The following is a 25153-nucleotide window of genomic DNA, read 5'->3' as shown; positions in this document are numbered from 1 at the left end:
TATACCATCTACTGCACCTTGCCTATGCCGTTCGGCCATCACTCATTTATATATTTTTATGTACATATTCGTATTAATTCCTTTACACTTGTGTGTATAAGGTAGCTGTTGTGGAATTGTTAGGTTATATTACTTGTTAGACATTACTGCATGGTCGGAACTAGAAGCACAAGCATTTTGCTACACTTGCATTAACATCTGCTAACCATGTGTATGTGACAAATACATTTGATTTGATTTGATACTGCCATGTGCGCATTGCTGCGCTTATAATGTGAAGAAATAGCCTAATAGTTTATAAATATTTGAAGCTAAATGTTCTGATCTGTTGCGTCAGACAAATTGTGCAAAATACGTTTTTTGACGCTAGTGCTATTAATTTGGGATCTATTGCACCCCACAACTGTCCCAGACGATGTTTTGTAAATATATTTATTGCACAGAATAGAATAGGTCAACTTTTTTTACCAGGGGGGATAGTAGATTGACATAGGCTAGTGCTTTTGCTGTTCGTTAGGCCTAATCATCTTGTTGGCTGACGAAAATTAAATGTGAACAGTTCTTACAATATCATCAATATGCACCCCAGAATTGAATAAGGATACTCACAGTCGCGTCCCCGATGGGTCGGTCTTCACTTGTAGCCTGTGAGAAAGACCTGATCATGTGATGGAGAGCCATGTAAGTGAGATGCACTTCGGATTGCACACCACTCAAGGAGAAGGGCACAACTCAGCAGTCCAGGCCGCTAAAGGCATGGAATTTTTTAGGGTGCATTACGGCCACAAAGGGGATGCTGCCGTGAAATTCAAGGCATTATCAAGTGCTTGTCAAATTGTGAATGAGAGACTATTCAAGTGTACAGCCTGCGCAAAAAACAAAATGCCTTTCAAGCTACTTTTTTCAAATCATCAGTGTCTCGTCACGCAGCCTTACAATGTATTACAAAACATATAGCCCAGCATTTGTAGAACAACTAAAATCACATTTAATAACTCTACATTTAGCTTGTAGGTACTCCTATTTCTTTGTTAAGCGCTCAACGCAGAATAGCCGCAAGTGCGCACTCCCTCAAATCGTTTGGAGAATATATATATATATATATATTTTTTTTCAGCTTTGTTCAATTGTATTCTTCATACTATTAAATAATATAAAATAATGCCATGGGATTCTAAGCAAATCTTGTCTGCTAAATGAACAAGTGTAGCCCACAGGCATTTGGCATAGCCCCATCAGGACCTAACATAAGGACAACTCCGAGTATGCTATTATTTTCTTCTGAAATAGATGACATTTTCTTCATGTCATGCTTCTTTAGACCTGTCTAAAATAAATAATGGATTTATTGTGAAGGTGTAGGCTATATTACATGGATTTATTAGACTTTTTCCAAATGTCTGCATCAGTGGATTGTGTGGAAGCCAGGCAATGCTAAATGTGTTGGTTAATTAACGGTCAATTACCGTGAGACCGACAGTTATTTGCTTGACAATCACCGGCTGACAAAATTTTGTGACCGCCACAGCCCTAGTAAGGTCCCTCAGTCAAGCGGGGAATTTCAAACACAGATTCAACCACAAAGACCAGGGAGGTTTACCAATGCTCACGCAAAGTAGGGCACCCTATCGGTAGAAGGGTAAATAAATAAATAAGCCGACATTGAATATCCCTTTGAGCATGGTGAAGTTATTAATTACACTTTGGATGGTGTATCACTATACCCAGTCACTACAAAGATACAGGTGTCCTTCCTAACTCAGTTGCTGGAAAGGAAGGAAACCGCCCAAGGATTTCAACATGAGGCCGATGGTGACTTCATAACAGTTACAGCGTTTAATTGCTGTGATAGGAGAAAGCTAAGGATGGATCAACAACATTGTAGTTACGCCACAATACTAACCTAACTGACACTGAGTGAAAATAAGGAAGCCTGCACAGAATAAAAAATATTCCAAAACATGCATCCTGTTTGAAACAATGTACTAAAGTAATACTGCAAAAAACGTGGTAAAGCAATTCACTTCTTGTCCTGAATACAAAGTGTTATGATTGGGGCAAATCCAATACAACACATTACTGAGTACCACTATCCATATTGTCAAGCATAGTGGTGGCTGCATCATGGTATGGCAAACCTTGTAATCGTTAAGGACTGGGGAGTTGAAACGGAATGGAGCTAAGCAAAGGCAAAATCCCTGAGGAAAACCGTGTTCAGTTTGCTTTCCACCAGACGCTGGGAGATGAATTAATCTTTCAGCAAGACAATAAACTAAAACACAAGGCCAAATATATACGAGAGTTGTTGACCAAGACGACAGTGAATGTTCCTGAGTGGCCGAGTTTTGACTTAAATCCGCTTGAACATCTTTGGCAAGACCTGAAAATGGTTGTCTAGCAATGATCAACAACCAATTTCACAGAGCTTGAATCATGTTGAAATGAATAAATGGGCAAATGCTTGCTTGCCAACCTATTCTAGTCAGAATAGTTTTTTGGTATTTGCTAGATGTTAGACATGATATTGTCATTTATTGTACACATCTGGACCCTCCTGGACTCATATAGCAAGGCCAATGACAGCAGCTATTAAACCAAATGAAACAGAGCAGAACAACCGTTGGTTGGAGTACAGAAACCACGATCCTAAGGGCACAATGAGACAGAGAGAGAGAGAGAGAAGGTAACAACAACATTGGTTTTGATCATCCGTATCTTTTTATTACCAAAAAAATGATCTCAGACTCATGTGATTTCATTTACATTTGAAACGCAGTCAAATCGGTGTGAATATAAAGTCCAGAATGAAAGGTTCATACTATAATTACATTTGATCGGTGATTTAAGAGACGCTATGCTGCAGGACATGCCCAAGTTGGTAATACACACCACATGCACTGGAAGAGAGTCAAATTAAATCCAGTTCACACTGGTTGGAATGGTAAAACTAATGTGTGAGTTATGTTCCAGGTTAAATTAATATTGACTCTTACATGCACACTCATGGTTTCCCATAATGTGGTCTAAAGAAGAAAATAGTATATAGATTTCCATTAATATAACACCGTGAAAAACTGTATGTCTTTGTGAGCCAATAATAGACTGACAATCTCTGCTAAGAGGACCCATAACCCCAAAGTGAACTCCATTTTCCATGCCATGGGATACAAAACAACCAGGTAGCAATCGAAAATCGTAGTAGCGTATTGAATTGCATTTAAAATGACAGCATGCTATTATATGTCTTGTCTTCTGCTCTCAGAACACGGACATTGGAACCAGTCACCAGATACAGTTACCTTAACATTTCACTCAATAGCTGAGCTAAACTTCAACCTTGTCTTTAGCCTGTCCAGTTTTTTTTTTTTTAAGATAGTTGCTCCCTCCATGTCCGTGTTCCAAGAGCAGAAGACAAGGTTGAAGTTTAGCTATTGAGTGAAATGTTACGGTAAGTGTATCAGGTGACTGGTTCTTTGGTGATGATTACGTCAATGTGACTCGTTTTAGGAAACTAGGCGTATAGCGCACGTCAGTACTTCACAGGAGAGGTATTTGGACATTTTTTATAATCAAAATGTGGTTTTTGCTAGAAATTCCTTCTGGAACATGTCAATTCTCATGTGCCTTAATAACAAACTTGTATCCATCCATAAGTGCGAATAAAATTGTTAAATTACGAGCCTAGTTGGTTTAGCCACGGAAAAAGAGAGGAACCTTCCCACTAGCCATGATTGGCTGAGATAATGGATTGGCTAAACATACCGGGAGATGAGTTTGGATTGGTCGGCCATGTAGCATGCTTATGTCTATAACGTGAGCTGCTCAGTATGTGTTGATAGTCCTTTCTAACGCGCCGTTTTTGAAAGATATAACGTTAGCCATCGAGAAGTATACAAGTGTTGCTACTTTTCTCAACAACATTGATGCCCTGAATTTAGCAGGTGCTATTGACAGATCAGTTGGAAAAAGTGATGGGCTACTTTCTGCGCACGCTAGTCAGTGTGAACCGGAGTGACAAAATACTGATGTAGCTACAAACAAAACTGAGTTAAATGGTTCCAGTCTGCAGTGAAGCGTTCATCCAAGTATAAGGGAAAGAGTCTAGCTACATTTTCAGATATTATAAGTTTGTAATTTGGCCAGAAAGTTGTTTTCATTGCTAGTTAAAGCGTTCTGTTTAGCTGTACGTCTAGACAATAGCGACCCATCCACTTAGCTAGATGTGGCTGAGGGGTGGTTATAGCATTTCCTTCACATGAACTATCAATTTAGTCAAGTGTGTCGGGTAAGCGTCATCTAATAATTATACGATATTTTTATCTGGACACTTTCTGTTTTTGATACTGCTACTACGCAAGTAACCGTTTCACTGTACTGTTTACACATTGTGTATCCTGTGCATATGACCAAAAAAAAGAAGTTTTTATTTGATATAATGTGTGTTAACCAGAGATGGTAATGTGAAGAATAACATGACCTGCATCAACGTCAGATTAGGATATAGGCCAAGGACTAGATCAAGTGTATTTTTATCGGGAGGTTTCCTTATTGTAGGCTACAACTTTTACCATTTTTAGTCTTGAAACCTTTGTTTTTTTTTACTAAACTACTCACTCTGTTTAGCACATGGCCTTACGTGTGCATCCTTTTAAGAGATGGGTGGGGCTAAGGCTTAAGAGGGTGTGAACGATCCTGAATGGGTGTAGACAAAGAAGAGCTCTCCAGGAGGTGCACCAAAACATTCAAGGGACGTTTTCTCAAAAGTGGGGTGACAAGTTTATCAACTTTCAAAGCAGAATTACTTTCCCATTGTTCCTCAACTGCAGTATATGATATACCATCTTCTAGCTCTGAGTCTCTACTTTTATCCAATGTAAAAAACTATTTCAAATGTTGCTACGTAAGACCGAATCGAGGTGGTCGGTCACAAACGTATACAGTAAAGTTGACATTAGTATTGGCTATGGCACAGTAGTGTATGTTGTATTTGATGTTTTTATGCTTCAGAGCTGCTGCAGTCAGCCCCATTGGCAGTGGAGGGGTACTGGTACAGAGGGTTTGGGAAGGACAGTTTGGCATCTCTCCGGACTGGACCCTGCAGAACACACACACATCATTACAATTTGACAGAGAGACAGTGAGACAGTTGGCAGACAGGTCAACAAGAGATGGAAGCCTACCTCCCACTCCGCATCCCTCCTCCAGGGGTAGACACTGATGGGAAGCCCAGGACCCTCCCTAGTCTTGGGGTTAAGTCTAGGGCAAGTTCCCAGACTGGGGAGCTGAAGGGAGAGAAATAGTGAGAGACAATAGAGGAACTACCTTTGTCTCTAATCACTCAACCCACACCTCGGACTTGTTTTTCATTTCTAAAGGTTGCTCTTTATACAGAGTGAGCTCATGATAACATTTCACTGTGAGTAACTCAATCCTCTTTTTCCTTGGTCAAATAGGCTGTGTCTCAAATGCCATTATTCCCTCTATAGTGCATCACTATTGACCAGGCCCATAGGGCACTGATCAAAAGTAGTCCACTATATTGGGAATAGGGTGCCATTTGAGCGACAACCATAGACTCCTCTCCTGTCCACTTCTCTGTGGATAAAGTGAGTGTTGCTCGCTGTATGAAGCCTGTGTGATTGAGGTACCCTCTGTGTTACCCTCCTGCGCACACACTGAGCACACACACGCCCATGCACATATACACACATATACGCACGGACACAGAGAGACAAATGCACGCACGCCAGCACACACGCGTGCAATGCTGTGACCCCCGTCATCGACACTGTGACAGTGATGACTCTCACAATCACTCCCGCTTTTACTACCGCTCAATGCTCAGTAACACACACGCACACACACAAATATAAACACACTTCAGAAAATGACAGCCATCTCCTGAGCGAAATTGCTGTGATGGCATCTACTCCCCTGCAGGGTACCTTCTCAGTGGTGGTAGAGGAGAGAATGATTGCACACAGACGCACACACGCACGCACACGCACGCACACACATTCGTATCATTGAAGAAGCGGAGGTGTAGGGCTTTGCAGACATTCCACTGACCACAATTACAATCAAGTCTGAGAAAGATGTCATCCACCCACACACGAACTAAATGAGTATCTAATGAATTCTAGATCATACGGTTTAAGAACGATACATTTTCTATGGGAGCTTGATTGTCATTGAACAGAGAAAGGGGGTGTGCTAACCTTTGCCCTCCAATCAAAGGCTGGGTTGTCCATCGCCTTAAAGTCCTTCAGGTCACGTTTGCTGTGGAAGCAGACAAAAATTGGATTCATATTTTTCTGTAACAGTAATAATAATAACAGCAACAACAGCAATAATGGGGCGGCAGGTAGCCTGGTGGTTAGAGCGGTAGGCCAGTAACCGAAAGGTAGCTGGATCGAATCCCCGAGCTGACAAAGGTAAAAATCAAGACAGATCACACAGGTGTTTGATTGAAATCACAGTATTTTCCGACGTCATTCATGAAAGCAACGTCATAACCATCCCCTTCATCAACATTAATAACATCCTAACCAGTGACTTACTTCAAAGAGTGTCTCTTTAGGAATACAAACAGGACACAGACAGCAATACCAAGAATCAGCAGGGTCAGTCCAATGGCTATGCCAGCATACACAGTCTCTATGGGTGAGACAAATACATGGATTGACAATCAATAAACACCCCAGAGACTCACACAGTCTTACGGTACATAAAGGGGGTTGCAACATTCTGGTAAGTTTCCCAAAGTTCCCAGGTTATCCTGAAATCCTGGTTGGAGGATTCCTGTATATCCTGCTTATTCCCTCCTGATACCGGAAAACTTCCAACTGCGATTGATGGAAAAAGTTACCAGAAGTTTGCAACCCTAAGTTCATATAATAATAGGGTATGTCCATATTACCTAGTCCGGGATCCTCTGGCAGGGCCGTTGAGATGGAGGAAGAGGGAGAGGGCTTTGGTCTCACGTGGCAACGGTTTCCTGTCCAACCATCCTGGCACCTGGAAAGGGTTAAGATTAAGGTGAAGGGAGAACCGGCCACCTCTTCCCTCCATTCTACTGGCCAGTCACTTGATAACAAGATGGATGGATTTGCTACCAATGGGACTATCGAAACTGAAATATTCTCTGCTTTTCTGAAACGTGGCTCTCTGACAAGATACGGCTATGGCTATCCAACTCGATGGATTCTCCATTCACCATGCCGACCAGACAGTGGAGTCTGGGAAAATTGAGGGGGGAAGTGAGCTGCCTCTTCATCAACAACAACTGGTGTGTTGACTCGAGTGCGGTAGAAGTCAAATAGAAGTGTCGACCCATTGTTCACCTGTCTTGGAATAGCTGATGGTCAAATGCTGACCCTTTTACCACACGAGGGACAAGACAAATAACAAATCTGGCACTTAAGAAACTGTACAAGGCTACAACCATCCAGAGGCTGCTTTTCTGGTTGCCTGCGATTTTAATTCAGCATCATTAAGAAATTTCCATCAACACTTATCCCTTGCCACTAGGGGTGATACAGTCTAGAGCACTGTTTTTCTACCCCCAACGAGCATACAAGGCCCTCCCTCGGCCACCGTTCGGCAAATCAGATCACGACTCCGTACTCTTGCTTCCTGTTTACAAGCAGAAGCTCAAACAGTAATTACCCGTGACTTGCATTGTTGAGAAATGGTCTCCAGAATCAGAGATTATGCTACAGGACTGCTTTGCTAGCGCTGATTGGAATATGTTTCGGGACTCTGCTGATAACATCGACAAGCTAACCAACTCTGTCACCGGCTTCATTAGGAAATGCATCGGCAACGTTGTCCAAATAGGATCGGGCTACCACACACAGAGCTATCGCAGGACGACCCTGAGGCTACGGCTGAGGACAGGAACAAGTACAAGAAGTCCCACTATGACCTCCACAAAGTAATCAAACGAGCAAAAGGACAATATAGGAATAAAGTGGAATCATATTACACAGGCTCCGACGCGCGCCGCATGTGGCAGGGGCCACAGTCCATTACGGATTACAACGATGCCTCTCTACCAGACGGGCTCAATGCATTTCATGCATGCGTTGACAACAACATTGTGCCGGGTGTGAGGGCCGCCATCGACCCAGAAGATTGGGTGATCTCGCTCCTCGAGGCTGATGTGAGTAGTCTTTAATCAGGTCAATACCCGCAAGGCCGCAGGGCCCCATTGTATTCCAGGGTGCATTTTCAGAGCATGTGCAGAACAGCTGGTATATTCACAGTAATTTTTCAACCTCTCCTGGTCCCAGTCTGTAATCTCCACATCTTTTAAGATGACCACTATCAACCCTGTTCCCAAGAACTCTAAGGCTTGATGCTATCTGTAATCGTGAAGTGCTTTGAGAGGCTGGTTATGGCACACATCAACTCCATCCTCCCAGCCAGCCTAGACCCACTCCAATTTTCATACCGTCCCAACAGATCCATCGATGAAGCAATCTCAACTGCACTCCACACTGCCCTCACCCACCTAGATACGAGGAATACCTATGTGAGAATGTTGTTCATTGACTGCAGCTCAGCGTTCAAAACACCATTGTCCCCTCCAAGCTCGTCACCAAGCTTAGGACCCTGGGACTGAACACCTCCCTCTGCAACTAGATTCTGGACTTCCTGACAGGCCGCCCCCAGGTGGCGAGGGTAGGCAACATCACCTCCACCACGCCGACACTCAACACTGGGGCCCCACGGGGGTGTGTGCTTAGACCCCTCCTGTACTCTCTGTACACCCACGACTCCAACACCGCCATCAAGTTTGGTGATGACACGACGGTGGTAGGCCTGATTACCGGCTACCATGAGACAGCCTACAGGGAGGAAGTCAAGTTCCTCGGTGTCCAAATCCCTAAGAGCTTAAAATAGTCCACACACGCGCACAGTCGTGAATAAGGCGCGACAGCACCTCTTCCCCCTTAGGAGGTTGAAAGGGTAAGGCATGGGCCCTCAAATCCTCAATACGTTCTACAGCTGTACCATTGAAAGCACCTTGACTGACTGCATCACTGCTTGGTATGGCAATAGGACCGCCCTCGATCGCCTGGCACTACAGAGGGTGGTGTGGACAGCCCAGGAGAGCTCCCTGACATCCAGGACCTTGATATCAGGCAGTGTAAAAGGAAGGCCCAGAAAATCGTTAAAAACTCCAACCACCCAAGCCATAGACTGTTCTCTCTGTTTCCCCATGGCAGGCGGTACCAGTGCATCAAGTCTGACACCAACAGGATCCTGAACGGCTTCTATCCCCATGCCATAAAACTGCTGAATAGCTAATAAAAGGGCTACAAGGACTATCTGAGTTGACCTTTAGTATTTTATTCTCTCTGCACACTCACAGGGTCATACACACTACGCACACTGATACTCCAACAGACACACAAACACTCACTCCATTTTTTGCTCACACACACATAATATTTGCACCTTGTCAGCTCAGGGATTTGAACTTGCAACCTTTCGGTTATTAGTCCAATGCTCTAACCACTAGCCTACCCTGCCGGTTAAAGGTTTCAAGCAAGACATTTCACTGTGCTTGTCACACTGAATGTCCACACTGAACGAACGAACACAGGCTTGGAAGAAAGTAAGGAGGTGCGCCTCCTCAACGGAAAACAATGTCCTTCTTATGTGGAGAATCCTACATGGACAGTACCAGTAGACTGAACAAGGAGCTTCATTCAGACACCTCAGTTGAGTGATTAGGGTGCCTCTCCATGGCCCCACCTTTGAGAAAACAACACATTCATTCAGGACTTCTCTTCCAAGTCCACATCTGCTTAATACCATGGCTAGTTTTTGGGGTAGACATGTGCTGCCATGGGATTTTCTAATGCAAAACAAACATTCCTGGACAAAACATACTGCTTGCATGAAGTTGTGTTATATTCTCATTCTGAAGGGTCTCTTTGCATATTGTGTGGCAGGCTGGCCAGGACTGTAGGCTGGGCTCTGGTCCAGCTTCCCGGAGGATCCTGCCCAGAGGACCAACATAACCTGCTAAGTCCGAACCTCTGACTCTCTGACATACATAGGCCCCAGGCACCACTACATGCTGGGGTCAGCACTGCACAGCACTGCACAGTCTGTTATATAATCACGAACGAGAGAGTGAGAGAAAGAGAGAAATGGGAAAGGGGCAGCAAGAGATTGAGCACGGGAGAGAGGATGAGAAACAGGAAAGAGGAGAGCAAAGAGAGAGAGAGGGGAAAGGGAGGTGAGGGAAATAGACAGTATTTTTACTGCCAAACACCAGTGAAGTATCACCTCCCCAGAGTTTGGCCGATTTAAAAAATGTGGAACCATTTGCATCTCAATGTGACATTCACATAGCATTGTGGGAAAAGACGCATCATATATTCCAGTCAGTCATGTGGCTTTGGAGTGCAGGTACCAGGAAGAATGTGAAATGCCAGGTAGTAGTCAACATTAAAGAGATAGTTCACCCAAATTACAGTAGTGAGGTAAACAAAGTCAGGTAAGCAAAACCATGGATTGCTGTCTTATCTTGTCCATGGATTGCAGTCTTATCTTGTCCATGGATTGCTGTCTTATCTTGTTCATGGATTGCTGTCTTATCTTGTCCATGGATTGCTGTCTTATCTTGTCCATGGATTGCTGTCTTATCTTGTCCATGGATTGCTGTCTTATCTTGTCCATGGATTGCTGTTTTATCTTGTCCATGGATTGCTGTCTTATCTTGACAATGGATTGCTGTCTTATCTTGTCCATGGATTGCTGTCTTATCTTGACAATGGATTGCTGCCTTATTTTGTCCATGGATTGCTGTCTTATCTTGTCCATGGATTGCTGTCTTATCTTGTCCATGGATTGCTGTCTTATCTTGTCCATGGATTGCTGTCTTATCTTGTCCATGGATTGCTTACAGGTTAAGGAATTTAGTCATTTGGGTGAACTTTCCCTTTTATGCTGACATCAGCCGGTAGCTATAGTAGGTATATTGCCTCATGTTTAGACTAGGCGTTCTATCGAATGCAGAATATTTTATTGAAGATTTCACAGCGGTTAACTACCACTTGTCTTGCATGTCGTCAACTCTTTCCCTTCAATATCTCAAGTTCTAGTTCCTTAGCTCCTTAGACCAGTATGTGGTTTGTGTAAGATTAAAAAAATGTGTGTGTGTGGTGGGCGACCACAAAGAGTTGGAGTTGAACTCCACACGGGGTCACGCTAGCCTCCCTAAATCCAACGGATGAATCTAATGTGAAGGTCTTACGCGGTCTTCCCTCAAGACAATTTGCGGTGGGGGAACGTTCAAATATTGACCAGCGAGTGTCCATTGCAAAATCCCTCTGGGAACGTTCTGGGAACGTTGCGCTAGTCCGTGGCGGATAAATGAGAGGTGAGCCCCCTTCTAAAATCCGTCTGGGATAAACCGAGATTCCCCCATGGTCTGCCGAGCATGTCTTTTCCAGGGTTGGAAACAAGACTGATGGGATTTCCATGTTTTAAGGCAGAGAGAGAGCTAGAGAGAGAGAGAGAGAGCTAGAGAGAAAGAGAGCTAGTGAGAGAGAGAGCGATAGAGAGAGAGAGAGCGATAGAGAGAGAGAGCGATAGAGAGAGAGCGATAGAGAGAGAGCTAGAGAGAGAGAGAGCTAGAGAGAGAGAGAGCTAGAGAGAGAGTGATAGAGAAAGAGAGCGAGAGAGAGAGCGATAGAGAGAGAGCTAGAGCTAGAGAGAGAGCTTGAGAGAGAGAGAGCTAGAGAGAGAGAGAGAGCTAGAGAGAGAGAGAGAGCTAGAGAGAGAGAGAGCTAGAGAGAGAGAGAGCTAGTGAGAGAGAGCTAGAGAGAGAGAGAGAGAGCTAGTGAGAGAGAGAGAGCTAGTGAGAGAGAGAGAGCGATAGAGAGAGAGAGAGATAGAGAGAGATAGAGAGAGAGAGAGAGAGAGAGAGAGAGAGAGAGAGAGAGAGAGAGAGAGAGAGAGAGAGAGAGAGAGAGAGAGAGAGAGAGAGAGAGAGAGAGAGAGAGAGCGATAGAGAGAGAGAGCGATAGCTAGAGAGAGAGAGAGCTAGAGAGAGAGAGAGAGCTAGTGAGAGAGAGAGAGCTAGTGAGAGAGAGAGAGAGCTAGAGATAGAGAGAGCTAGAGAGAGAGAGAGAGAGCTAGAGATAGAGAGAGCTAGAGAGAGCTAGAGAGAGAGAGAGAGAGCTAGTGAGAGAGAGCTAGAGAGAGAGAGAGAGATAGTGAGAGAGAGAGAGCGATAGAGAGAGAGAGCGATAGAGAGAGAGAGAGATAGAGAGAGAGAGAGAGCTAGAGAGAGAGAGAGAGCTAGAGAGAGAGAGAGCTAGAGAGAGAGAGAGCTAGTGAGAGAGAGCTAGAGAGAGAGAGAGAGAGCTAGTGAGAGAGAGAGAGCTAGTGAGAGAGAGAGAGCGATAGAGAGAGAGAGAGATAGAGAGAGCTAGAGAGAGAGAGAGAGAGAGAGAGAGAGAGAGAGAGAGAGAGAGAGAGAGAGAGAGAGAGAGAGAGAGAGAGAGAGAGAGAGAGAGAGAGAGAGAGAGAGATAGAGAGAGAGAGCGATAGCTAGAGAGAGAGAGAGCTAGAGAGAGAGAGAGAGCTAGTGAGAGAGAGAGAGCTAGTGAGAGAGAGAGAGAGCTAGAGATAGAGAGAGCTAGAGAGAGAGAGAGAGAGCTAGAGATAGAGAGAGCTAGAGAGAGAGAGAGAGAGCTAGTGAGAGAGAGCTAGAGAGAGAGAGAGAGCTAGTGAGAGAGAGAGAGCGATAGAGAGAGAGAGCGATAGAGAGAGAGAGAGATAGAGAGAGCTAGAGAGAGAGAGAGCTAGAGAGAGAGAGAGCTAGAGAGAGAGAGAGCTAGTGAGAGAGAGAGCTAGAGAGAGAGAGAGAGCTAGTGAGAGAGAGAGAGCTAGAGAGAGAGCTAGAGAGAGAGCTAGAGAGAGCTAGAGAGAGAGAGAGAGAGCTAGAGAGAGAGCGAGAGAGAGCGAGAGAGAGAGAGAGAGAGAGAGAGAGAGAGCGATAGAGAGAGAGAGCGATAGAGAGAGAGAGAGAGCTAGTGAGAGAGAGAGCTAGTGAGAGAGAGAGAGCGATAGAGAGAGAGAGAGATAGAGAGAGCTAGAGAGAGAGAGAGAGAGAGAGAGAGAGAGCGAGAGAGAGCGAGAGAGAGAGAGAGAGAGAGAGAGAGAGAGAGAGCGATAGAGAGAGAGAGCGATAGCTAGAGAGAGAGAGAGCTAGAGAGAGAGAGAGAGCTAGTGAGAGAGAGAGAGCTAGAGATAGAGAGAGCTAGAGAGAGAGAGAGAGAGCTAGAGATAGAGAGAGCTAGAGAGAGAGAGAGAGAGCTAGTGAGAGAGAGCTAGAGAGAGAGAGAGAGCTAGTGAGAGAGAGAGAGCGATAGAGAGAGAGAGCGATAGAGAGAGAGAGAGATAGAGAGAGCTAGAGAGAGAGAGAGCTAGAGAGAGAGAGAGCTAGAGAGAGAGAGAGCTAGTGAGAGAGAGAGCTAGAGAGAGAGAGAGAGCTAGTGAGAGAGAGAGAGCTAGAGAGAGAGCTAGAGAGAGAGCTAGAGAGAGCTAGAGAGAGAGAGAGAGAGCTAGAGAGAGAGCGATAGAGAAAGAGAGCGAGAGAGAGAGCGATAGAGAGAGAGCTAGAGAGAGAGAGAGCTAGAGAGAGAGAGAGAGAGAGCTAGAGAGAGCTAGAGAGAGAGAGAGAGAGCTAGAGAGAGAGAGAGCTAGAGAGAGAGAGCTAGAGAGAGAGAGAGAGCTAGAGAGAGAGAGAGAGAGAGAGAGAGAGAGAGAGAGCGATAGAGAGAGAGAGAGAGAGAGAGAGAGAGAGAGAGAGAGAGAGAGAGAGAGAGAGAGAGAGAGAGAGAGAGAGAGAGAGAGAGAGAGAGAGAGAGAGAGAGAGAGAGAGAGAGAGAGAGAGAGAGAGAGAGAGAGAGAGAGAGAATCTGTAGCGAGAAGGGATCGGAAGAGGAAATATAAATAGATAGCATTCAATGTATATCATATGTATGGCAGGGGGGTTTGTGTGTTGTGATTGTGTGCATGTGTGCGTGTGTCCATGTGAATGCATGTTTGCAGTACTCATACTCACATGCACATTGGCCCATGCCTCTCCACATGGCACTCTCCGTGATGCAGACAGTATCTCGGAGGGCATTCTGCAACGAGGCCAAACATGTGTTTCAACAACACCCCTCTCTCATCGTACAGAGCCAGTTGAGACCAGGGCAACGTCCCAAATCACACCCCATTCCCTTTGTAGTGCACTTCTTTTGATGGGGCCCTGGTCAACATAGTGCACTACATTAGGGTGCCATTTGGGATGCACCCCAGCTCTTTTGGTGTAAACGATTCTACCAATCTCCTCTCAGCCCCCCTTCTCTCCTTCTCTTGACACCACCTGTTAATCATGTCCACACCTAGGAAATGGGAAATATGATCCACGCATCCACAATGTTTCTCTGACACCACGACATGCCTGGCAGAGAGACAGGGAATTGCCTCCGGAGAGCAAAGTGGAAAAACCTCTGAAAATGTATTTTCTGAAAAACCTCTTTAGTGAGAGTGTCAACATGTTACAGGTTTCTCCTGGACCTCTCTTCCTTCACCACTGCTTTTGTCGCTACATTTGTCTCTCTCTCTTCCCTTACAGGAACAACACATGATTTCACATATGGAAACGTGTTATTGGAACACTTCTCGAGTTCACTTGTGAAATGCATGTTTTTTTTCTCCCTGAAGCGATGCTCTCCTCTCTCTCTCTCTCTCTGTGTCTCTCTCCTCACTTTCGTCTCAACAGCATTGCTTATCTGGATTGTTCAAGGTTTTGGAAATGATATCTCAGACCTGAATCCACTTAATCCTCCAATCACTGTATGGAGCGATTTGTCCAATCCCCAATCGTGTAACTCCAGGGCTGCATTTCAGGCGGATTCCAGCCAAATGGGCGGTTCCGTTTGGTTTCATTTCTCGAAGGCAACAGAAAAGCTGAGGTTTTGAAGAGTGGTTTTGGCACTGCACAGAATGACCTATGAGGTGTGCTTTGAAGGCAGAATTGCTGTAGTTGAGAATGTCATTACTGCCAAAGTTGGCACATTTGACAGCCACAAATGGAACAGAGTGAAGATGGGAAAATAATAATACATTGGAAATGCAAAGATGGACCTTTACAGTGGGAGCCAGGAGACTCCGGTAACTTTCTCAAAATTCCCAGGGTTTACAGAAATCCTAGTTGGAGGATTTCCTAAATCTGGGAATTTTCAATTTGAGAAAACCTGGGAATTTTAGTAAAGTTACTGGAACCCCCCCCCCCCCCTCTCCAAGACAATATGAAAGACCGTTCAAGTACTGCAATTCAAACATATTGGAGGAAACGGTCCAAGCTGAGACGTCCAGTTGGAGGAAAGACGAAGCTAGAGTATGGGTGTGAGAGAGAGACAAAGAGAGAGAGGGAGACATAGAGGGTGTGAGAGAGAGAGACAAAGAGAGAGAGGGTGTGAGAGAAAGAGAGAGAGAGTGTGAGAGAGAGAGAGGGTGTGAGAGAGAGAAGGTGTGAGAGCGAGAGAGTGTGATAGACAGAGAGGACAAAGTATAGTAGAAGCAGTTACCATGGCAGCTGGACTCGTCAGAGTCAAAGGGTAGACAGTCAACGATCTGGTCACAACGCTTCTGGAGCGGGACACAACTGGACGAACTCTCACACACCAGAGACCCCAGCGCACACTGCTGGAGAGCTGGGGAGGAAGAGGGAGATAGAGGAGCGAGAGATAGAGAAAGTCAGCTCTGCTTTCAATCACTTTCAATGTATTATTTAACACAATAGTGCTAAGAGAAGAGGAGCCCTCACACAGGTTTAAATGAAAAGATTTCATCATCCATGATCATGTACAACTGAGTATGAAGGCAAGGCTGTGAAAACACTTACGGATTCTAACTGTAAATGGCATGGTCTGACACTGTATTTTTCTTATGTAATTACACACATGTGAGCGCACACACACACACATAATCCCCACCCACACACACCTACACACACACACACACACACACACACACACACACACACACACACACACACACACACACACACACACACACACACACACACACACACACACACACAGTCAAGGACCCTTACGGCAGCTGTATTCATCCTCTCCGTAGGGGCAGTCAGAGACTCCATCGCATCGTAGTAGGGAGGGGAGACAGGTGTTGTTTAAACACTGGTACTGGTCAGGGTGTGGACAGTGGTCCTGGGGGGGCAGGGTGCCTGGGACAAGGCTGGGACACTGCTCCTCATCTGACTGGTCAGCACAGTCCTCCCCATCACACCTCCAGGACAGAGGGACACACTGGAAGGAGTGGGCACACTGGAACTGACCCGCGCCGCAGGTCAGAGGCTCTGGAGTCACAGGACCTGTGGGAAAACACACATGGGAGTTGATGTCGTCTTTAATGGTCCAGCTATTACACATGAACAAACGCAACAATGCTAAATGTTCTCTATGATCCTCCTTAGTCTGTGTCTCAAATGGTACCTTATTACCCCTAGGGCATGTAGGGCTTTGGTCAAAAGTAGTGCCCAAAAAGGGGTGCCATTTCAGCCGCATCCCATGTGAGAGGAGACAGTATACAGCTGAGGAGAGGAAGCGGAGTAAGCTACAGTAGCTAGAGGAGGGAAGGGGAGGGAGGGGTGTGTGAAGACAACACAATACAAATGTAATTGTTTTTCTCCCCCATTGCTCTCTCCTCTCCCCCAGCGGCAAACCTAGACTCCACAGTGAATTTATACAGGCCCGCAGAACAACAGGCTTCATTAGTTCACTACACTACTCTACTCTCCCCCTGGCACAATGGAACCCGTTTATTGGGAGGGAGGGAGGGAGGGAGGGAGGGAGGGAGGGAGGGAGGGAGGGAGGGAGGGAGGGAGGGAGGGAGGGAGGGAGGGAGGGAGGGAAGAAGAGAGAGCGATGTGCACGTCAGAGGAAATGGCAGGAATGTAGGGTGTCAAGTCGGGTAAAGGAAAGGAGCAGAGGGAGGAGGAGAGAATGGAAGAGAGGGAGAGAGAAAATATAATCGAGGAGTGAAATGGGCAAGGGAGAGCGAGAGAACATGACAAAGAGAAGAGAACTCTTACCTCCCACCACACACTGAGTGGTAAAGGAGATGTCATCCAGGGCGATGTCCGTCCACACGTCACCCCCCACTTCTGCCTGGAAGGTCACTCTGAAGGGGGTTGTGTTGGACAGGATCACACTTGCGTAGGACCACCGGTCGCCATGGTTACCACTGGCGGCCCACATTAACAGGCGAGTTCCGCTTGAGCCGACAGTGTAGACCTGAGTGACACGCCAGTGAGATTGCAGCACTATAAATGTCACTTAGCTGTGGCTTAACAAGGGACACACACACTTACTGTAACAACCACAGAGTGTGGAGGACAGGGATCCATGACTACAGTTAAGTTATTTATTTTTTTGTAAATATTTACAGTACCAGTCAAAGGTTTGGAAACACCTACTCATTGAAAGGTTTTTTCTTTATTTTTACTATTTTCATATTGTAGAATAATAGTGAAGACATCAAAACTATGAAATAACACATATGAAATAATGTAGTAAACAAAAAAGTGTTAAACAAATCAAAATATATTTTAGGTTTTAGATTCTTCAAAGTAGCTAGCCTTTGCCTTGATGACAGCTTTGCGCACTCCTGGCCTTCTCTCAACCAGCTTCACCTGGAACGCTTTTCCAACAGTCTTGAAGGAGTTCCTACATATACTGAGCACTTGCTGGCTGCTTTTCCTTCACTCTGCAGTCCAACTCATCCCAAACCATCTCAAATGGGTTGAGGTCGGGTGATTGTGGAGGCCAGGTCATCTGATGCAACACTTCATCACTCTACTTCTTGGTCAAATAGCCCTTACACAGCCTGGAGGTGTGTTGGGTCATTGTCCTGTTGAAAAACAAATGATAGTCCCACTAAGCGCAAACCAGATGGCAAATCGCTGCAGAATGCTGTTGTAGCCATGCTGGTTAAGTGTGCCTTGAATTCTAAATAAATCACAGACAGTGTCAACAGCAAAGCACCCCCACACCATCACACCTCCTCCATGCTTCACGGTGGGAACTACACATATGGAAATCATCCATTCACCTACTCTGTGTCTCACAAAGACACAGTGGTTGGAACCAAAAATCTCAAATTTGGACTCATCAGACAAAAGGACAGTGCATGTCAGAGCAAAAACCAAGCTATGAGGTCAAAGGAATTGTCTGTAGAGCTCCAAGATAGGATTGTGTCGAGGCACAGATCTGGGGAAGGGTACCAAAAAATGTCTGCAACATTGAAGGTCCCCAAGAACACAGTGGCCTCCATCATTTTTAAATGGAAGAAGTTTGGATCCACCAAGACTCTTCCTAGAGCTGGCCGCCCAGCCAAACTGAGCATTCGGGGGAGAAGGGCCTCGGTCAGGGAGGTGAACAAGAACCCGATGGTCACTCTGACAGAGGTCCAGTGTTCCTCTGTGGAGAACTTTCCAGAAGGACAACCATCTCTGCAGCACTTCACCAATCAGGCCTTTATGGTACAGCAGCCAGACGGAAGCCACTCTTTAGTAAAAGGCACATGACAGCCCACTTGGAGTTTGCCAAAAGGCACCTAAAGGACTCATAAGATCATGAGAAACAAGATTCTCTGGTCTGATGAAACCAAGATTGAACTCTTTGACCTGAATGCCAAGCATTACGTGTGGAGGAAACCTGGCACCATCCCTACGGTGAAGCATGGTGGTGGCAGCATCATTCTGTGGGGATGTTTTTCAGCGGCAGGGACTGGGAGACTAGTCAGGCCAGAGGAAAAGATGAACAGAGCAAAGTACAGAGAGATCCTTGATGAAAACCTTCTCCAGAGTGCTCAGGAACTCAAGACTGAAGTGAAAGTTCACCTTCCAATAGGACAGCAACCCTAAGCACACTGCCAAGACAACGCAAGAGTGGCTTCAGGACAAGTCTCTGAATGTTTGGTGAGTGGCCAAGCCAGAGCCCGGACTTGAACCCGATCGAACATCTCTGGAGAGACCTGAAAATAGGTGTGCAGCAACTCTCCCCATCCAAACTGACAGAGCTTGAGAGAATCTGCAGAGAAGAATGGGAGAAACTCCCCAAATACAGGTGTGCCAAGCTTGTAGCATCATACCCAAGAAGACTCGAGGCTCTAATCGCTGCCAAAGGCGCTTCAACAAAGTTTTGAGTAAAGGGTCTGAATGCGTGAATGTGAATTTGATTTCTATAAACCTGTTTTTACTTTGTAATTATGGGGCATTGTGGTGTAGATTGATGAGGGAAAAAAACGGTCAATTTTAGAATAAGGCTGTAAGGTAACAACATGTGCAAAAAGGCAAAGGGTCTGAATACTTTCTGAATGCACTGTATTTGCCATATATTTCAACTGCGCTGTGATGTTTTCAAAAGTTTTGAACCATTTTCATAGTTTCTACAGACTGTAAATTAAAGATAAACATATTTGCTCAGGGCGTTATTATATTATTGATCGATTGACTATGACTTTTTAAATAACCCAGCAGTGCTATTTGCAAAGTTAGCTCCAGGTAAATGTTGCAATTCTTCAAGCTACATATGGACTGTACCAAAACAAATGATCTAATGATGCTGTCTCTTTTGCGGCTAAATCTGCAGAGCTGGGATGGTTGTTTCCCCTATCAGTCAGTTTGTCCGTCCGTCTATCTATCTACGTATAGATAACAGTCCATTGGTTGCAAGAATATGTTTTGAAACCTGCATCGTTTTGTGTATCAGTTTATAAACCATGTGCCATTGAATCGGTACATTGAAAATCTCTTCCCAACTATTTTGTAATCTATATGGCACAGCTGTCAATTTTTTGGTCCTTAAATTCATCTGGTATACTTTTTTTTATTCATCACAATTTTCTTTAACCAATTTTGGTCTTTAATGCAGGGCCGGCAGACAAGTTCCTTACTTTCTCCCCGTTCCACTTGCCTCTTTCATTTTTTCCGTTAAAATTAGTTGGTTGTAATTTCAACATATGTTTGTTTGCTGCATGTGTGACATCACACCACCAGTCCTATTTATTATATATTTTAGAAAAAATAATACAATTTAAATAAAAAAAATCCAAATACATATATATTTTTTTAATCAATTAGTATATTTGAGTTTAACCATCATATTTGATGTAATATTTGTTCTATGGATTAAACTCATATTGCAACAAACTTCAGTTTTATGCAGTGGAAAAGACAGAACAAACATTACAACAAAAGTATTTATTAGGGCATGACTTAAAGGGGAAATTGATTACTACTTAATGTTTGATGGTTCTTCAGCCTGAAAGGAGTCTTTAGGCAAGGAGAATTGGTAGTCCATGGTTCGGTTTTCCTAAAACAGCTAGCTACAGAACAAAGGAAGTTATGGGGGAACCATCTATGTAAAATACTGAACTACCTTTATAAGCTTTCCTCCTACCTTTAACGTCCCCATCCTGTCTGATCCATGCATGTAGAACCAGAATCGTAGGTGACATAGGCCAATACTGGCCGGGAATGGGTTCCGCGTCGTAACCTTGGCGATGTCACCTTCTCTCTCTGTGGCAGAGTGCACATATAGAAACTTCCCTTCTCCACCTGTGGATCATGGAGAGAAATATGCAACCGCATACATCTCTAGTCATTTCTCCAAGTAGTGAGTCAAATCGAATGTGTTGGAGACTAGCTATGCTTACAGGTTCAAACTTAGACCCAGAATATTTCCTGATAAGGTCATATGACAACTCTCTGCCCTAAATGTGAACAGTATCGGACCACCCAAAATAACTGGAAGTCAAAGAACATTTTGTGAAGACGGTGTTACTGTCTAAAAGCCTGTTTCCTGCAGACATGCTGTGCTGAGAGGATTCTTCTGATCTGCTTCTATTTAGTCTCTTAGACTGAGACTGAGAGGCCACTGAGGCGACGCCAGAACTAAGTAGGAGTTTTCCACATGAGCTAGAGGGGATTTGGGGTCGTCTCAATGCGTGGTGAGTCCCACACCACAATATTCCCACCCAAAATTCTGTATTTCCCTGGAGAATCTTCTAGAATCTTCAAAGTTCTTTATTCCTCATTTCTGTCTCTTTCATTCTAGGAAAGAGCTGTGTGCTGGTTTTTATTGTCTTCTAAACTTTTAATCAGCTTTTAAATGCAACGGTAAATCAGCTAATGCATGACTAGAGGATGCATGTCCTCTCCACCCCTACCATTCTGATGGTGGAAGTAAGAGAGTTCCACCACATTTGTGTGATGTTCTGTATTCTCTCTTTTCTTTATTGACTATCTAAGCAGTGTTTGTGTGTGTGTGCGTGCGTGCATGTGTGTGTGTGCATGCGCGCGTGTGTGTTGCCTGACTGTGTGTATGTGATACGGCGGGCTAGGCCCATTGATCTGGCTTCCCCAGTGAGATCATAAGGTCAGCCTGTGCCACAGAGCCTGGTGTCCACATTCATCTCCACGATCTATGAGTTGGGTGGCCAGTCACTACGAGCTACGTCCCAAACGGCAACCTACAATCGTTGTTATAGTGGACACATTCATCCAGAAGGTATAGCATTTTGTGTCCATACACTAGTCCCTATATAGTGCACTACCTTGGACCAGAGCCCTAAGGGAATAGTTTGTGGACACAATATTCTCTACATTCTGGATGAATGTGTTCCACTATAACAACGATTGTCCTTGTAAAGTTCATGGGTCGACTTGTTGTGATGTAATGCATCATTGGATGGTGTAAAGGCCAGCTTTGTACTTGGTGTGTGTCCAGGCTAACACTAGCCTGGGCAACCGTGTTTTTTTTAATGGTACACAATCCCAACAGCAGTAAATACCCCTTTAGATTCCTAATAAACGGAAGAATGCCTGAATTTCCTGTGCGGAAATCCTCTCATTGCCACAGGAACATTGTCAATTTGCTCCAATGCTTTGGGAGCGTCTTTAAACCAGCCACAGAAGATTGCATTCTGTGTGGTATACAGAACTAATAAGTAATGGACTCCCTGAACTCAGGCACACAGGCAGAATGATACTCCATGGCTGTGTCCCAAATAGCACCCTGTTCCCTTTTGTAGTGCACTACTTGGACCAGGGAAAATAGGGTCCTGGTCAAAAGTAGAGCACTGTATATGGAATAGGGTGGGATGCATTTGGGACGCATCCCACTACTGTAGCGTCCCAAATGCACCCAGAGTTTTCCCTGGACATGTGATCTGTTACTTACAGCCTATTTGTCCTCTTCAGGTCATTTGTTCCGGAACAACTCAAGTTATATGCTATTCTACCTGTTCAGACCATGTGCACTCAGAACAAATGCTGGGTTGCATGCATTGGGGACATTAGTTGGGTTGTTTTCTTTAAAAATAGAAATGTTGGGTTGTTCAACTTAACGTGGGTTGTACCAACTTAACGTGATGATCAAGAATGACATTTACTCTCACGGGTAGCAAAAAATAACTATCTGAAAGCCACACCCCTAATAAGCCATGCCTCCTGTAAATAACATTGCATTAAAAAGACCCATGTTTGGGTAATCCCAACAACCCAACATGTTGTGTTATTCACGAACCCAACTGGCTGGGTCAAAATAACCCAGCGTGTGTTCTGTCCAAAATTGACCCAGCGCTGGGTTACCAAATTTTAACCCAGCTTTTTTTTAGAGCGTGGTCAGTAAAATCTCAATGTCCAAGGAGGGCAGTACTGACCAGGGCTGTGGTCAAAGGGGGGTCCAGTTCCTGGGGTGTCTCTCCTCTGACCAATCCTCCAGTCAAGGTCATCATCAGGGTCCTGAGTCAGCTGGCAGGTCTCCTCCCACATATCCTTTGGCATGTCAAAGTTACAGGCACCTGGTAGGCCTACAATGTAGCCTGGGAGCGAGAGAGAGATTGGGAAGAGGGAGGAAGAGCAAGAGAGTGAGAAAGACAGAGAGGGCAAAGAAATAGCAAAGTTGCAGATGACTCCTTAATAGCTCTCTATTATATAGTTCGGTACTCCCTAGTTCTGGTCCAGGGCGTTACCTGCGGCTTGCTGACTCTGAGCCATCAGCAAGCCGCACGTAACTCCCTGGACCAGAGCTAGCTCTACTCACCACAGTCTACCTCATCCGACTCGTCTGCACAGTCGGCCTTGCTGTCACACACCAGGTGGGACTCGATGCAGTCACCGCTCTGGCACACAAAGTCTGTGACCGCCGGACATGACGCTGGCACCATTGCACCTGGACCACACACAGACACACAAACACGCTTGCACATGTTCAAAACATACACGGATGTCTTTCACCATAACAAGACAGCCTTTGCTGTTTCCTCTGTTAGAGGCTGTTTCTGCTGTGAGCCAACTACCAAGCTGAACGAACCACAGTGGATCAAAAGATTGAATAAGAATCAGAGAGTGTGTGCTGAGATGAGGTGAAGCTCTGGATGACGTGTTCTCAAGGTGTGTGCAAGAGAATTTGAGCAGTCAGGAAGCCTAACAGAGGAAAGCACACACCTCTGTGTTCAGGACCGGTTACACAACAACAAACTAGGACCACAGTCAAAGCATCCTCCTGCAGCTCAGCCACTTGTTTGAGAAGAGGAAGTACAGAACACGAGAGACCGGGATCAGGTGGATCAGAGGTGTGTGTATGCCAAAGGTGCTAGTACAATGTTTTGACTCAGGGGTGTGAATATCTTTGTAAATGAGATATTTCCGTAATTTAGATTTCAATACATTTGCAAAGATTTCAACAACAAAAAAGTACTTTGTCATTACGGGGTATTGTGTGTTGATGGGTGTGAATTATTGTATTTTTTATTCATTTTGAACTAAGGCTGAAACACAACAAAATGTGGAATAAGTCAAGGGTATGAATACTTTCTGATGGCACTGTAAATTACAGAGTGAAAAGAAGAAAGTGTATTCAGAATAAAAATAACTTCTGTTTGCATTAAGGCACGAAAGTAATACTCCTGGTGGTGTCTAAATCATGTTATGGGTATGCTTGTCATCGGCAAGGACTAGGGAGTTTTTTAGGATAAAAATAAACAATAGAGCGAAGTACAGGCAAAATCCTAGAGGACAACCTGGTTTTGTTTGCTTTCCAATAGACACTGGGAGACAAATTCACCTTTCAGCAGGACAATAACCTAAAACACAAGTCCAAATATACACTTGAGTTGCTTACCAAGACAACGTTGAATGTTCCCGAGTGGCCTAGTTACAGTTTTGACTTAGATCGACTTGAAAATCTATGGGAGGTATTGAAAATGGTTGTCTAGCAATGGTCAACAACCAACTTGACAGAGCTTAAAGAGTTTAAAAAATAATAAATAGGCAATTATTGTACAATCCAGGTGTGCAAAACTCTTAGAGATTTATCCCAACAGACTCACAGCTGTAATCGCTGCCAAAGGTGATTCTAACATGTTTTGACTCAAGAGGTTGAATATATATCGAATCAATATTAGTGTGTTATTTTTCATCAATCTTTAAAAAATATATAATATGTTTTTCCACTTTGACGTTACAGAGTATTCTGTGTAGATAAAAAAAAAATAGATCAATTTTAAGCGCAATTTGTAACACAACAAAATGCGGAAAAAGTGTGAGTGAAAAGTGTGAGTGTGAATACTTTCTGAAGGCACCTCCTTCTGAAGGCACCTCTTTCTGAAGGCACCTCCATCAAGGCTACAGAAACAAGGAAAAACCCTTTTGCACGTTGACAAGCAAAGACAAACCTGACCATTTTAATTTCATGTCTATCGAACCTGAAAAATGAGAGTATGAGCAATTTGAGAGCAGACTGGGTTTGGGTTAATAAAGCTTGTTTGATGAAAGTGTGTGTGTCTGTGTGTTGGAGGGAGCATTGCAGGGGTCTGGACAGTTGCCACACATTGCAAGGCCCTCTGTCAGCCCCTGCTTAATGTAAAGTTGTACTAATGTGGAATACCTGTCTGTAGCAGAGCCTCCTAATAAAAAGCAATGGCTTTATACTAAAATACAACAGGGTTGTATTCAGTAGGAACCAAATGGAGGCAAGCTGAAATGGGGAAAGACCTACTTGAATATACTGCTACATTATTCTCTTGGTTACACTATTCT

General features: G+C 44.5%; 1 protein-coding gene across 1 annotated transcript in view; it reads right to left on the bottom strand.

Annotated features, from left to right (window-relative positions):
* Window positions 1–4996: 4996 nt before the first annotated feature.
* LOC139366771 (MAM and LDL receptor class A domain containing 1) overlaps window positions 4997–25153 on the bottom strand; it is a 123965-nt gene continuing 103808 nt past the window's right edge. The window contains exons 24-35 of the mRNA XM_071104475.1: window positions 23157–23285; window positions 22774–22935; window positions 20511–20668; window positions 17141–17342; window positions 16142–16420; window positions 15612–15737; window positions 14096–14162; window positions 6920–7017; window positions 6561–6657; window positions 6219–6279; window positions 5181–5282; window positions 4997–5095 (exon numbers count right to left, since the gene is read on the bottom strand). Coding sequence (XP_070960576.1) covers window positions 4997–5095; window positions 5181–5282; window positions 6219–6279; window positions 6561–6657; window positions 6920–7017; window positions 14096–14162; window positions 15612–15737; window positions 16142–16420; window positions 17141–17342; window positions 20511–20668; window positions 22774–22935; window positions 23157–23285 — 1580 coding nt within the window. The remainder of the gene's footprint in view (window positions 5096–5180; window positions 5283–6218; window positions 6280–6560; window positions 6658–6919; window positions 7018–14095; window positions 14163–15611; window positions 15738–16141; window positions 16421–17140; window positions 17343–20510; window positions 20669–22773; window positions 22936–23156; window positions 23286–25153) is intronic.

Source organism: Oncorhynchus clarkii, chromosome 15 (assembly GCF_045791955.1).
Source record: "Oncorhynchus clarkii lewisi isolate Uvic-CL-2024 chromosome 15, UVic_Ocla_1.0, whole genome shotgun sequence".
Classification (NCBI taxonomy): Eukaryota; Metazoa; Chordata; class Actinopteri; order Salmoniformes; family Salmonidae; genus Oncorhynchus; species Oncorhynchus clarkii.
This window is presented reverse-complemented; position numbering and strand designations above follow the sequence as displayed.